This window comes from Pogoniulus pusillus, chromosome 22, assembly GCF_015220805.1.
Source record: "Pogoniulus pusillus isolate bPogPus1 chromosome 22, bPogPus1.pri, whole genome shotgun sequence".
In the NCBI taxonomy this organism is placed as follows: Eukaryota; Metazoa; Chordata; class Aves; order Piciformes; family Lybiidae; genus Pogoniulus; species Pogoniulus pusillus.
In genome coordinates, this window is record NC_087285.1 from 16,146,993 (window position 1) to 16,162,585 (window position 15,593).

At 41.4% G+C, this 15,593-nt stretch overlaps 1 protein-coding gene across 9 annotated transcripts in view; it reads left to right on the forward strand.

The window, feature by feature from the left end:
• EBF1 (EBF transcription factor 1) overlaps positions 1 to 8,872 on the forward strand; it is a 289,221-nt gene extending 280,349 nt beyond the window's left edge. For 5 of the 9 annotated variants that reach the window (XM_064161950.1, XM_064161951.1, XM_064161952.1 and 2 more), the window contains exons 15-17: positions 2,462 to 2,656; positions 3,013 to 3,081; positions 8,543 to 8,872. In XM_064161950.1, the coding sequence (XP_064018020.1) occupies positions 2,462 to 2,656; positions 3,013 to 3,080 (263 nt within the window). In that variant the 3' untranslated portion in view covers position 3,081; positions 8,543 to 8,872. The remainder of the gene's footprint in view (positions 1 to 2,461; positions 2,657 to 3,012; positions 3,082 to 8,542) is intronic. The other 4 variants (XM_064161954.1, XM_064161955.1, XM_064161956.1 and 1 more) reach the window with 1 other exon arrangement.
• The last annotated feature ends 6,721 nt before the right edge of the window (positions 8,873 to 15,593 follow it).

The window sequence follows — 15,593 nt, forward strand, 5'->3', positions numbered from 1 at the left end:
GGTGTTTAGAGGTGCAACCGCAGTTATTTTGAATCACATTGCTAGAGTTCAGAATTAAGGAGGAGATAGAAACTGTGATTTAAAAAATTACCTCCAAGGATTCAGAATAACATGTTTACCCACATAACTAGTACCTATAAACTGGGAACTGCTAACCAGTTATTATTTTTTTGTACTCTAATAATAATGTAACATGCAGTGTTACAAAGTACCTCGCTTATTAAGTCGAATTTGCTGTCATAGAATCCGTGCGCTCTGAATTCATAATGTAACATGATTGATGAGACATCTCTCTTTTTGAAGCAGATGCCAGTAATGCATTTAAAATACTCCAGCAGTGTGTTATTTCATATTTATGAACAGTCCTCTTTAGAATGGCACTTCACTTCCCAGCCCTGATTCTCTATTCTGGTTATATTTTGGGAGATTTTCTTGGTAGATCTGTCATTCTGCTAATGCCTAATCCATGGAATCAGAAAATGCTTCAATCATGACCTGAAAATTAAAAGGTGGCATTCTTAATTAAATCAATAAACTAATTGCTGTATAGTAGCAATTCAATTTAGGTGCTTTGATTGCTCTCCCTTAGCAAGTACTTCCAGACATAGAGTGACTTCAGACTAAGATTGTATCTGTCACACTGTGAAACTTTGAACATTTAATTTCCATTAATTGATTTCCTCAGTGTTAACAAATATGATATCAGATTCTCAAATATGAACTTTAATAGGGTGATTTTTATCTACCTAAATGCAAGTAATAACAATTCAAAGCCCAGATGATAGGAAATTTACTCTATAATATGTAATTATTCATAGCTCCCTCATGTATATAAGCAGTTTCTAAACAGGATGAGGAATGAAAGCATGAGATTTTACTATTGGATCTGCCCTTATTCTTTTTCTGTGGGAAAAAGGGGGAAATGGCAATTCTGCCTGAATATAAAAGTAGTTGGCATAATTTTCATAAAAATAAATTCACTTAAAACCTCAGTGGTAAATACATGACCCAAAGATATTTATCCCACTATACAGTACAATAATGGTTTAAGTATATATATAGAGATATAAATCAACCTCCTGTATAGCAGGTTTGCATCTTGGATGGTCCATTTAAAAAAACAGGAAAGAAAGGGTAGCCTTATGTCTACAGCTGTTTAGAAACCCTGAATATTCTCATTTCATTCAGTCTTGTAGTTAAAGACAGACTTTAATTTGGTTGGCTTCATTGCTTGGCTGTTCCAGCTGAGATTTCAGTCGATGTCTCTGAATGACAGTGTTGTATTGACTATATTCAGGTGGTGGTCGCAGATCCTCTGGGAGAACTTTTTTGTCTTGACCATTCTAAAGCAGACTTTCGTTTTCAAGATTCTCCATCTTGAGTGAGATATGAATGGCCAACTCCATTCCAGTGCATAAATCATTTGATTTATGAATATGTAAGAAATAGGACTGTTTTTCATATAGCTGAGAATTCCTGGGAAATCCTTACAGCACAAACGTTCCCAAAGCTGATGGATGCAAGGAAGATGGAGACTGCCTTGTTATAACATGGAGAGCATCTGTGGCCATTGTGAGAAAGGTTTAGTAGCTTCTCTCCTTGGGATATAAAAGAAAGTGTGATTTCTGTCAGCAATCCACACGCTGTTCTGTGCAACAGGCACTGAAAACACCAGTGCCAGGAGAGCAAAGGAGAGAAAAACTGCCAGAGCAGTCATCTCACTGCTTCATGATGGACACCCTCTCTATATATGCATGTATGTGTATATATACATTCCCAGCTCTTGGAATAAATCCTTTTAAACCCCACTTCTTGCAGGGTTTGAGAGAGGAAAGAAACTAAACTGTTATTGTGGAGTTTTGACAAGCAGGTTGGCTGGGTCTTTGCTAAGACCTTCCCTACCTTGTGCAAGTTTGCTTGAAACCCCATAGATCTTTTTTTGGACATATCTTGCTGTATAGAAAAGGATGGCCTGAAATTCTGGATTTGGAGGCCTGCTAAAAAATCAAGGATTCACAAGTTAAAAATCCCAGATCTAGATTTGTACCTTAATCTCTTTGTCTGTCAGTTTTGTAACTCCTGAGTTACCTGCAGAGTCTGGAATCCCACCTTGTTCATCTGCACAACAACTTGACAAATTCAGACCAGAGCTGTGACTGATGCCAATTCCTAGAAAAGTTTGAAACAGGATGGCAGGATGGGGTTGTTGTAAGAATGAAGAATTGCTGTGGTAGAGAAGTGAGTGTTCAAGAGCTCCTACAATTACTGCTCCTGAGCATTGCAAAACAAAACAAAGCAACAAGTGAGTTTCTTTGTGAACGACCAGAAATTAACTGCAGTGAAGACTTTAGCCATTTGTAACCAGACCCAGTGCATCCAAGATGCAGAATTCTCTTGTTTCTGCAGCCTGCTGATTGTCTATGACTAAGGAATACCTTCTGGGGTGTCTTTTTCCCTCTAGTTGTGCCATCGAGTCCGACAATGGCCTCCTCCACTAGCCTCCCCTCAAACTGTAGCAGTTCCTCTGGGATTTTCTCCTTCTCACCAGCCAACATGGTCTCAGCAGTGAAACAGAAGAGTGCTTTTGCGCCTGTCGTGAGACCACAAACTTCTCCTCCTCCCACCTGCACCAGCACCAATGGCAATAGCCTGCAAGGTAGGTGAAACCAAATCTGGAGCATAGATGGCAGCTCTCAAAACTGTGAGTTTCCAGTGCCTCGTGAGGCTTTAAGCGACACTGAGTTGTCAAAGGAGATAGAAGACAATGAGGAATCTCTGGTGGTCTCTGTCCTAAAGTTTCCTTCTGTAAAGAGTAATTGGACTTCACCACCAGACTGTGAAAGAGTTTAGCAACCATCCTGTCTCTAACTCGACTAATACTGCTGAATTGACAGGCTGTGTCTTTTAAAGCACAGACCTACTGTTATGATAAAACCAAGTAATATTTCAGCTTACTAATACCATCCTTTTTTTTTCTTTCCTCTCTTATTCCCTGTTGTCGTCCTTTATCAGACCAGTCTTTTGTGGACTCTAGCAAGTACTCCACTGCAGGGTCTCTCCAGGGGCTGGCCTTCTCCTGAAGTACGTCACTCAATCTTCCCTTCCTTTTTTTCCTTTGTCATAGTACACTTGTGCAGAAATCCTACTGAGAGCAAATAGGTGGTTACAGAGCTTGGCACAAGCCTTTGCCTACTGAGAGCAAATAGGTGGTTACAGAGCTTGGCACAAGCCTTTGCCTTTCATAAACAGAAGACACATTCCAAACCAACAGCAGCGCTTCCCAGTTTAACTCGTACCAGGACAAACGTTAGTTTCCACTGATTAATGTACTTCCATGCCAATTAATTCCATAAATGATGCAGGGCCTTTTTGAAAAGCCTCTTCAACTGTTGGTATCAAGGGGCTGCTCCTTTTCTGCATCCTTTCTCCTCTCATTATGAAGTATCCCAGTGTTAGCACTTAAATAGGTTTTGAAGCGTTGATGCAAGCTGAGGGACTGACAGACAGAAGCTTTGTGAAGCTGAGGACTCCACAAAGACCAGCACTGCCCATTTCATTGTTTGGTTCAGCCTGTTTTACAACTCTGTGCCTAAACCTTCCTGTGTAATTACCTCACTACACGTTAGTACCCTGAGAGAAATGTTTTCATGCTCACTTAGACCAAGGAGTTTCCCTAAGCAGATGCAGCCAATACAGCCAAAGGTGGAAAACATTTTGTGGTATGCTGTATGCGTCGTGCTTCCCCCAGACCTGAGGTCTGTTTTCCTTTCCATGTGCCTGTGCAAATTATCCAAAGGGCATAAAATCCATCTTTTTAAAAGCTATATTTGGCAGGAGCTGTGCAGAGCAGAGGGAGGATAGTTCTGCAGGCTCTGCATGTCACTCTATGGCCGGTGGGAAGAGAAGCGCGGGGCTAGCAGGTGTAATGCTGAGAGCAACAGTTACTGCCAAAAAAAAATCTATATGCAGACAGAGTGGAAGGAATTCATTCATAAAAGCTAGGACCTCTTGTGACTGAAGGGAAGCATTGTCCTCAGTGCATTTTACCCTGGTGAGCTGGAAGGAGGAATCCATGCAGTTGTACACACATGCACTGAGGAATTGTCAAGTTACCAGGGATGTATAAGCAGAACTGGGGTACCTTCAGCCAGGGCTTTGTTACAAACACAGGTTGTGTCAGGAATAAACTACAGCAAAATGTTCAGCTGGGCTGTAGTGTTTGCATGTTTTAGCAGGCAACAGCTAAAATGTTTCAACTTCAAGTTAAATAAATACACTTTAAAAACAGAGTTAACAATTGACTGCTAGAGGCCTCTGAACAGGCTAATGTGTTGGTTTGGATTTTTTTCTGCTTTACTTTGTCCCACCTTGCTGTTATGGGTAGAGAGAAAAAGCAAGTACCAGGAGAAAGCTCTGTCAGGCACTGTTTTTCCTTTCACAAGACATGGAATTCTCAGATACATGCTCAGTTATGAAAAGCAATTATGGAATGAGCTGAGAGCACTGGACTCAATTGGGGCTTACTGATTGCCTCCTCGTTATGTCACGTCCAGACCTGCAATGCCCAGAAACCACAGACGTCTTCTGAGTGTTTCCCCTAATTTTTATTTAGCAATTCAGTTTTCATAATAGGAATAAGACACCAAGAGAAGGTTCATTTCTAGGTCATCCCTGAACTTCTTGGTGAGTTAAAGACACACAGCCTGTATTCCTGTGCCTTCTGACGCCACCTGAGGCTGGTAATAATCACTCAGAAATGCACTGCGTGTTGTGTCTTATTGCTTAAATAAACAACCACGTATAAGGAGGCTGTCTTATCTCTCTTGGGCTTCTGGATACATCAGAAAGCAATCAAGATTTCCTTATGTAGCTTAGATATCAGCAGACCTCACTAAAACAACAGCTAGGCTTATCTGTTGTTCTCTTTGCCATGCAATTTTGTAAAACTCCAAATACATTATTTCTGCAATTTGCTGGCAGAAAATACAAATTAGTATATGACAGAAGAAATAATGCCCATTGATAGGAGTGTTCCTGCTCTCTGCTTTCCCTTTTTAGAGGCGGTGTGATCTCATACTTACACTGTTTACCACTGATACCTCTGTTTTCAGGATCAATAACATGCTACAGCTGAGAAAATTTGCATGACTATATGTAGCACTTACGGCATGAAAGTAAAGTGATACAAATGAAGACTTGGAAAGAATGGAAATATCAAAGCTTTTAGGCAGAAAAGATATCATTTGCCTTGTAATTTAATTCAGAATTTCAGAGCTCTTCAAAGGCAATAATGCTTTGAAAAAAAAAGAGCTAAGATCTACATCTGTACCATTTGTTTCCAATGGCAAAAGGTGCATGTCTCGTATGTAATGTCTAAGGGAAATGTCTGTGGAGGAGCTGCTATTATGTCACCCTTGCTTAAGTGCTCACTCAAGGTAGACAGCTGTTCTGTCCCAAGAAAGAGACAATTCTTGACCACTTTTTGGTGAAGTTGCTTTGGTTTTGATGAATCTTTTAGCTTGAGAATTTTCTGTTTGAATGAGATGTTGGCATTTGCTGAAGTACAGGTAATTTTCCTAGAGCAAAACAACATCTTGTTTTAAGGTTTCACTGCATCTACAATTTAGAAAGGGTTGCAAAGGACACAAAAGGTTGAAGTAGTATGCACAGAGGATTAATTATCCATCTGACTCTGCTCAGTTGCACTCATCACATGCAGGAAGACTCTACTCATTCCCATCTGCTCAAATCCTTACTTACCCAAGCAGTAAAGAAGGGAGCACTGTGGTCTTTGTGCTGTAACATACTGAAGTCCAGACACTGCAGTCTGTGTTCTACTTAAAGAGCTGCTGTCCATACGCCTCCAAGTGCTTTCCTAATAGGGATAAAAATTGTTATCCTCAGGTAAGAAACAGAAACAAATCAAATTTCTCGATGTGATACAATGAGCTAGAATGAGAACTGCAACAAAACCTATGTCTTAGGTCCATGCCCATGTGAATCTTTCATGTACCCAGCAAGAGAAAATCACACTTGCAGCCCTAACTGCAAGTGGCTGCCTTGTCAGGCTGCCACAATGGGATCACAGTCTGGCTGACTGTCCCCATCACTGCCAATAGCTATTTTATAGACACCACAGGTCAGGGTCCATACCCTGGTCCACGTGTAAGGATGGCAAGGGCAGAGGAAGGAACAACCACAACAGCGAGATCATTGCTTGGCTTGAGTTTGCTTCATTTTCAGCCACATGTACCAAGAGGGCAGCCCTGTTGTGAGGATCCAGTACTTGGTATTTCAGAGACTGCTAAAACAAAACCCTTAGAGGATTTTCTAACTTTTTAAAACAAGGCTGCTTTTGATTAAATTGGCAAAGATTCTAAAAGTAAAGGCAATGTGAAATTCATCCTATGATTTGATGTGAGACAGCACAGCTATGGAGATAATAAACAACTGCATCCTCAAATTATCTTCATGCTAGAGCCAAAAAAGCCCATAATAGGAAATAGCTCAGAGCGCATATCTAAGACACAGTGCTCACAGTCCTCTATGCTACTCACTTGAGTGTCTTCCTGTGGGAGTTTAAGCAACTTAACTCACCTCTCTATCCTTTTTATCCTCATTCTCAGCTCCTTGAAGAGTCCTTATGTGGAGTGCAAACAATCAGTACAGGGATTCCACATAAACCCATTGCTGAATGATAGATCCCAAGCATTGAAATGCTGCTGTGCATTTGCAACACGTCACCTCTGAGGACGGCCGGTTGCAAATGTGTGGATGTGTTTTGCATTCTCTCCTTCTCCTTTCACTTTATTTCATTTAATCAGGACAGTTTACTCGAGCTGTTCTCCCTTTGCTGATTAGACTTGTAATTCTTGCACATATGGTGGTGTTTGTGGAGAAAACATTTTCCTCCTCTCCCCCTCCAACCCCAAATCTGTGAGTCTTTTACTTTGGCTCTGTTCTTATCAAATAATTGCAGCTGTAATTAAAGCACAATGAATCAGCACCAGTCACGGGGTTGAGTTCTTCCTTAAGAAATTACATGCCCAGATGTCTGAGATGGCAGGCAGATCTAGCATTTAAATAGTGTGCCCATGAAGTGCTGCCAACCTGAAGATGAATCTGTTTTCTACCTTTTGGCAAATACTATCCAGCTGGTATTTTGAAGATGCATGGTTGTTACAGTTTCCATCATAAACTTGCATGACTCCCTCCTGTAATGATGTGCTGGCTCACAGTACATTACATGGACACTTGGTATGCCTGATCTGTGTCCCAGGTAAATCATAGAATCATAGAATGGTTTAGGTTGGAAGGGACCTCAAAGATCTTCCAGTTCCAACCTGCCGCCATAGGCAGGGACACCTCCCACTAGAACAGGTCATTCCAAGGCCTGATCCAACCTGGAGCCTTGAACACCTCCAGGGAGGGAGCATCCACAATCTCCCTGGGCAACCTGTGCCAGTGTCTCACCACTCTCACTATAAAGAACTTCTTCCTAACATTCAGTTTAAATCTTCTCTGTTCCAGTTCAGACCCATTATTCCTCATCCTGTCATTACAAGACCTTGTCAGTAGTCCCTCCCCAGACCTCCTGTAAGCCCCCTTCAGATACTGGAAGGCTACTACAAGGTCTCCTCCAAGCCTTCTCTTCTTCAGACTGAAGAGCCCTAACTCTTGTAGCCTGTCCTCATAGGAGAGGTGCCCTCTGATCATCAAAGAGAGGGGAGACCAAGCTGGAGTTCAAGTAGAGTTTTCTCCTGTACCTGCTGACTTTCAATTGGATTTCAGAGTTTGTCTTTTTCTGAGCACTTGGAAATATATGCATAAGTCCCAGGGTTTCTCCTACACTGAACATGTAGGAGAAAACTGTAGTAGGTGAATAGAGCACTGGTCCTGTGCTTAGTGCAAAGAACACCCTGCCAGGTTTCTAACACTGGTGGCCTGTGAGACTCCAGCCATTATCTCTTGTGTGGAGCAACTATCTGCCACGCTTTAAAAAGAGTACTAGAATGTGTGGCAATGGCTGGCTGAGGTTCCAGCCTGCTGAGCAGTTTGAGATTTCTGAAACTAAACCAAAAGAAAATTAAGTTGGGGCTGATTCTGCCATCAGGGGAGCTGCACTTTTCCTGAAGAGAATCACTGATTTCAGCAGTCACTTGAGTTGGGGCTGATTCTGCCATCAGGGCAGCTGCACTTTTCCTGAAGAGAATCACTGATTCCAGCAGTCACTCGAGTTGGGGCTGATTCTGCTGTCAGGGGAGCTGCACTTTTCCTGAAGAGAATCACTGATTTCAGCAGTCACTTGCAAACAAAACCACTTTCTGATCTGAATGAGGCTTCCTTTGATTACCGTGTACATAGTTGTCTCTGCTGGATGGTACTTAGATACAAATTCAGCTCCCAGTACAGCCGAGTGTGTTGCTAATAAATGTTTAAAAGCTCTGAGGATCTTAAAAGTTGTTTGATAATCCACAAAAGTAACTTCCCCCTTCCCCCTTTCTCTCTCTCTCCCTTCCCTTCTCCCTTTTCCTCCCAACAGCTATATCTGGCATGATTGTTCCCCCCATGTGAAAGAATTGCCTTGAAGAATTTTATTAATGAAGAGGTTGAATTCTGCTTCAGAGAGAATCTGATCCAAGTCCCAGAGTGGAACTTTTTACTCAGGCCTTTTTAAAAAGAAAAAAAAAAAAAAGAAAAAAAAAAAAGAAGAAGAATCTTACAATAACTGAGGATTTTTAAAGAAAACAAAAAATCACCATCCTTGCAAATACTGAAATTAGCAATCTACAATTGCAAGGTGTTGATTCGTGTTGTCCATCCCAAATACCTGGGAGATATATTTATTGTATGTTGATAGAAAATTCACCTTTTCTTTTTTTTTTGGGGGGGGGAGAGGGGGGTTGGGGAATTGCTTTTATTTCTTTCTGGGTTCTTTGGGGTGTTTTTTGTTTGGGTTGGGTTGTTTTGGTGGTTTGTTGTTTTTTTTTTGGTGGGTTTTTAAGGCTTGATTTAACTCAACACCATTTGTCTTTTTTCTAAGTCATCCAATGACAGAAGGGACACTAGAGATGGAACTCCACATTTTTAATTTATGATTTTCTTTCTTTTTTTTTCTTTTTTTTTCCCTTTTCTTTTTGTTTTTAAAGCTGTGTAAAGAAAAATGAAATGGTGTCATTTACATACAAGTCTGTATGGGACAGAATAGAAGTGCCAGTTAGTTTTTGGTAGAAGAATTATGGCCATTTAATTAAGGGTCGGCTCATATAAGTTGCTTATCCAGTGGAGGCTTGCTAATATGGTGCATTTTTAATGCTCTAAATAGATACCACTCCCTAGAAAACTGATGTTTTTTTTGGGGTGGTGAAGGGTGAGATTAGTAACCTCTGCCTTGAATATCAGGCTAAATAGTTGTGTAAATAATGCAACAGAAAAATGCTGGTGGAAAGAGAAGGTAAGGATGCAAATAAAACATGTTTCCTCTTCAACAGTGCCTCTGGACACGCTGGTAAACTGCACAGTTAGATGAGCATGGCTCTCTTTAGCTTAAATATCAAACTCTTTCCAAATGAGTGGCCTTCTCCAAGTTTAGTGTCACCTGAGCTGTGAAGGAAATGCCATTTGGGTTTTGCACAGCCCTCTAACAGCACAGACAGTGGCCCTCACTCGTGGGGTGTTGGCAGTGCAACCCCTCTCCCCTCCACCTATTTGTTTCCATGGGGCAGACCGAGAACAGGCTGGTCTGTGGTCCTGCATCCTCACTATAGAAAAGCACACAGGGTTTTTGTCAGCCTCCCACTAGGACTGCTGCTGTATCAGCCGACCCTCTCACTTTGTATCATAATATATTAAGCAACAGGTAACTGCTTTGGAATAGTAAATGGAACCATGAGGTTGGGGGAGTGTGTGTGTGGGGGGAGGGGACTGTTAGGAAGGTCTCAAATCAAAACCCATAGCTTCTGTTTTACAAAGGTTTTGCTATCATTATCTGGGAAGTGTTCTTAAAAAAACCCTATTAGTCAAAGAGGCTGCAAAGCTCTGAAGATGCATTACCTGATATTTTTTTTTTCCTTTGCTGTTGTGTTTTGTATGTAGTTATAAATACTGTAGATTTTTTTGTGATTTTTTTTGCCAAAGTTGTTTGTTCTATTTATATACATTTTAATGTCTTAAGACAGTTTTTCAATATCACAATGGGAAAAAAAAAAACAACAACAAAAAAAAAAGAAAGAAAAAAAAAGTTTTACTGCATATTTTGCAAAACAAAAAAAAGAGCTCACTACCTTTAGCTTGCACAGACTTTGCAGAATTAATTAAAGAGAGAAAAAAAACAAAAAGCTTTTTTGTTTGTTTCTGCCTTTTTTTTTTTTCGTTTGTTTGTTTGTTTTAAGGGGGATTTTGTAAAATATCCATATAAATAATGTATTTATCTTTGGAATTTGTACATTGCTTTTTTTTTTTTTCCTTTTGTTGGGTTTGTTTTGTTTTTAATCCCCCCTGCCAGGTTTATTTTATTGTATGTCTTTGCTCTGTGAAAAGTGCTGATTTGTTTGGTCATTCGCCGTTGTATTAGCTGTTGAAATGTGATTTAAAAGAAAACAGAAACAACATTTCATCGATAGGGTTGGTTCGTTTTGTTGTTGGGTTTTGGTTTCGGTTCATTTCTGCTCTGTTAATTTTTAGCCCTTGTTTAAAACCACGCTTCCATTTTATTATTTGTTGTTGTTGTTGTTGTTGGTTTGTTTTTTAATTTCCCACCCAAAAGCCATTGTCTATTTTTGTATTATTTGTAAGTTAAGAAGTTTTTTCCAATATATGGCAAAAAGTAGCATATTATTCTTGTAGCATTTAGTTATGTAGATTTAAAAGGAAACAAAAAAAAAAAAGGGGGAAAAAAAAAAGAAAGAAAAATGTATCCTTTGCTTTTGAGGCTTAACAAAAACTAATGCTGTTTTACTCTATTAATATGCATGGGATTTCTCCTCTTTGGAGTGACGCATTTTTTGTGCATTAAAATATGGGGAGAAACTTCATAGAACCTGATGAAAATACTTTCTTTCTTGAGTCTGCTTGTATATTTCTCTGTCTTTCACATAAATATAAACCAGCAGATTGGATGCCTTAACAATGCAAATCATATCCATTTCACTTGTACATTGTACTGTGCACCAGAACTGTCAATCATCACTAACATTCTAAGAAAGGAGGGGGGGGGGGAGGGAGGAGGGGGAAAAAGGGGAGGGAGAAAAAAAAAAAGGAATTGAAAAGCACAAAAGAACTGTTTTTGTTACCTTAAAACAATATAACTTTTTTCTAGTCGAGCAAGAAATCATTTACAACGATGCTGCAACTGTGCATGCTTCCTGTATGAATTTTGCAATGGTTTTCACTAGAATGTCACAGTGTGATCTTTGGCGGGGTGGGGGGTGGGGGGGGGGGGGGGGAGGAGGGAGGGGAAAGAGGGAAGAAAAACAGGACTTTTTTTTCCTTTTTTTTTTTTTTTCATGGTGAGAAAATAAAAGAAGAAAAAAACTGGAAAATGTGAGAGACATCAGTTTGTTGCTTCTCTGTATTCCAAGCGACGATTCCAATTCACGTAGTAAGCAACGGCATGACAACATAGTCAAATTTAAAGCCATATTTTGTCCAGTGATGCCATCAGTTCCTCCTGTAGAGCTCCACTCGAGCAGTTTTGACACCAGTCTTAGCCATCCATGTTTGTAGTCTTCTCTGCCAGTGCCCAAAGATCCTTTGACGCTGTGCAGAACTTGCTTTTGTTGCAGCTATCTGTAGTGACCCGATTCAGTGGGAAGCTGTACAAAACCTCTCCCCGCAGCACCCTTATCTTTTACGAGGTAAAAGATGAAGCTGTTTACAGAATATGGCTTTAAGTGGAAACATTTCAGATTTCGGTTTTAACAAGGTGAAGCTTCTCAATGACTGGATTGCATAAGGTTATGCCCTATTTCCTCACAGTTGTACTAGGATGCAGCTAAAATGAAGTCATCTCTGAAACTACTAACCTTTCACCTTCTTATCTAAATCTTTTTGGATAGACACACACACACACTGTACAGTTCTATTGTTAGAGAAACTAACTACTGTAGAGATTGTTATAATTTTTTTGCAGAAATTCAAGCTGTAAAAACTTTTCAACTTTCACAATATTTAATTAAAGTTACTTCCTGTCTGTGAATACAGCTCCTGGTTGTGTGGTTATTTTTCTGCTTCTGCTGGCTGCCAGACTGGGGGGGGGGGGGGGGATTACAGAAGAAGCTGAATTGTCTTTCTGAAATTAAGGAGAAGCAGAAATTCTTGGAATTCACAGGGAAAAGTGGTGAATGGTGGTGCACTGAAACTCCTCCTCCCCTGTTTCAAAGTATCCTCACCCATAATACTGAATGTTCATCCTATCTTCATTGTTTTGGTCTGCCGTTCCCCAAGGACCAACATATCTTCCAGCAGATTTCAGCTTACATATCTTTAGGTGCCCACTTGCAAGGAGCTGTCTCTCTAAACACAGTGTCCATGAAGTGTAGTAGATTCAGACTGGATGTGAGGAGGAAGTTGTTCAGCATTAGAGTGGTGAGATCCTGGAATGGGTTGCCCAGGGAGGTGGTTGAAGCCCCATCTGTGGAGGTGTTGAAGGCCAGGCTGGATGAGGCTGTGGGTAGCCTGCTCTAGGGTAGTGTGTCCCTGCCCATGGCAGGGGGTTTGGAACTAGATGATCCTTGTGGTCCCTTCCAACTCTGATTCTATGGTTCTAAGTACCAGACACAGGTACATTAGATCCAGGGCCAAAGACCCAGAGAAATTTACATTTTCACCTTGGTTTTAAGTCAATGATAGCACTTCCAGGACCAAATCTGAAGCATCCAGCTCCAAGAACTGGATTAAAGTATATTGAGTTGTAACTAGCTCCTTGACCACGAATGGGGCTCCTGTAAAGTGTTTCCATTCTGCTGCCATTCCTAAATGAGAAATCCATCAGTTGCTAAATTGGTTCTAGGTGTTTCATTTTCTTCTGTACTCTTCTGGCAGAAGAGGACCATAAGGAGCTCTACCTCTGGTAAAAGTGTTTGGAAGGTTGAACAAAGGGCAGTTAACCACACCTGAAGAGTGGCTGTCATACCAAAGGCCTGGATGGGGACAACAGAACTGTTTAAACACCACTACTAGTGCATGGCTCCAAGCATTTCCTAGGTAGGAAACTTTGGGCAGGGTCACAGCTTAAATGAAATTAAAATTTGCTTTCCAACAATTGCTAAAAAATACAAGCAGCCATAAGGGGTTTCTTGCAATGGAAAGTGTTGGGGAGCTCTTCAATGTTAACAGATCCATTCCAGTAGTTGTTAGAGGAAAGAGCTGTTGGCAAAAATCAGCCCCCCAAACGTGTTTACTCTGTCAGCACAAGAGATCTGTCTTTTCTGTCTGAGGAAATTCTCCTGGCTCTCTTTCAAATGGTGTGACTGCAGGCAGCTCTCACTGCAGCCAAGGGCTCCAGGAGTGCTCAGCTCATGGGTAAGATGTTGGGTCACATGCAGCTGAAAAGCGGTAGTAAAAATTAAATGCTGGAGGTAACACTAGGTAAGCTCTTCTAGGCACAGCAGAACAAGAGCCTTTTGGGTCCAGTGGGAATGGTTTTGCCTGACATTTCAAACACATTTTGGGAATAGAGGTAGAGTGAAGGGATGGAAGCAGAACAGATCCATCAGGCAGTTCAGACAACCGCTGGAGAAGAATCTGCTGGCTAGCCCCGGCGATGTTCTTCTGCCACTCCAAACAGATCACCTGGGTCACAGTACTGTAACAGATGATGAATTGCCTTTCTAATACCAGGAGAAAACTCTCCAAAGCCCAAACTGTGTGGTACCAATTGCAAGATGCATATTCAGGTATGGCTGCAGCAAGGCACATATGCCATGATGTGGCATACACTACAAAGGAGAGAAGCACCTTTGGTCATCACACAGAGAACTTGTAGGCATGGGGGCTTAGGTGAAGGTATCTAACAGCATGACTTATTGCTGCTCTCTGCACTGGCAGCTTCTTTAATTCTTCACCAAGGGCAGTAGTCATTTTGACTGAATAGTTTGCATCTGGCAGTGGGATTGGTTGAATTTTTGTATCATCATGCCTCTAGGCTTGTTTTATTTAGTGTAAAGAAACTTCAGCCAAATGAGCTACCTTCATTGCTTGGTTCCTGCACCTGTCTGCATGCCTATTTTCTCCCTTTAGAGTCTGTCTCTACAGGCTCTTACCACAGCTGCTTCATGTTCTCATTTACAACCTGCTTAGCAGCACAGCCCATGGATCTTCTGCTGTTTCATGGTTTAGTTGAAGACACATTTCATGCTATGCCCTTGCTTTCCTCCCCTCCTTTGTACTTGCTGCTTCTTGTTCTCTATCATTCTGAATATTCACATTATGCTTCTGTACTAAAATGGGTTGGAGGCTTCTCACAGAGTCCCTGGCGCCCAGCTCATCTCCAGTTTCATGGGACTGAAGTTTTTTAGAAGCGTTTTCTCCCAGTGCCACAGTGCCCAAGAATATTCAAAAGTACATCCACTGCATCTTAGTTTATGTGCCCTCATTATCTTTTAGGGAAGTTTGCCTGAAGCCCATTCCTGTAGTGCATAGAAAATATGACACAGGTTTGTCCTGCACCAGCACTGTGCTTTTGAATACCTTCCCACCAGCACTGGCCCTCCAATTAAATGCTTTTCTCACTCGAGTCCACATGTACACAAGACAGGGAGGTGTGGGCTCCACGAGCATTATCCATCTCATCCTCTCAGAGGTGTGAGCATTAACTTGCTTTAGTTCCATCTACAGCACTATTACAGAGGGGTCACTTTCTACTTGCTGCCTTCTTTCTGCCTTCACAAACACACTTCATCACCATTACACTAATAGGTTCACAAACCAAAGTCCACTCCATACTATTGTATGTGGCTTTATTAGGCCACATCTCAGAGGTGCTGTGAAGCAGCCTGACAGAGCTTCAGCAAGCCACTCGGTCAGTTTGATTGCTGCCTCCTTGCCCACCCAGCAGCTGTACCCATTTGTGTCAGTGGCACCTCCCTGCTTGCCCCAACCACTATTATCTCAGAGGGATGCTGCCTGATTTGGGCCTCATTTGAGATCTCTGTTTCCCAGAAGGAGCTGGCTCTGGCATTCCTTTTCCCCAGCATCTAATGCTGATATTTCAGTAGGGGATGGCAGGTCAATACTTTAGATAAATAAGTAATGGTTCCAGCTCCAAAGCCCTGTGCTCTCTTCTCCTTAGTGCCCTTGAGGATACAATTAGACCACAGCTTATGGCACTGCTCCAACATGATTGGCAGGTCATGTGAAAGAGCACACATCTTAGAAAACTTTAATATAGTCATTCCAGGACACGCATGCCAATGACTACTCAGGTCACAGCCTGCCAGCAGGAGCTACCATTCTAGGTGGCTTTTTATGTAGGCCCACAACAGGAGCAGCAAATACAATACTCCAACACACCATTTTCTCCTTATTTTCAACAATAAATGACCCAAACTTGAGCACTAGTGTGGAGACACAGTTGAGCATCTCTGGCAAAACCA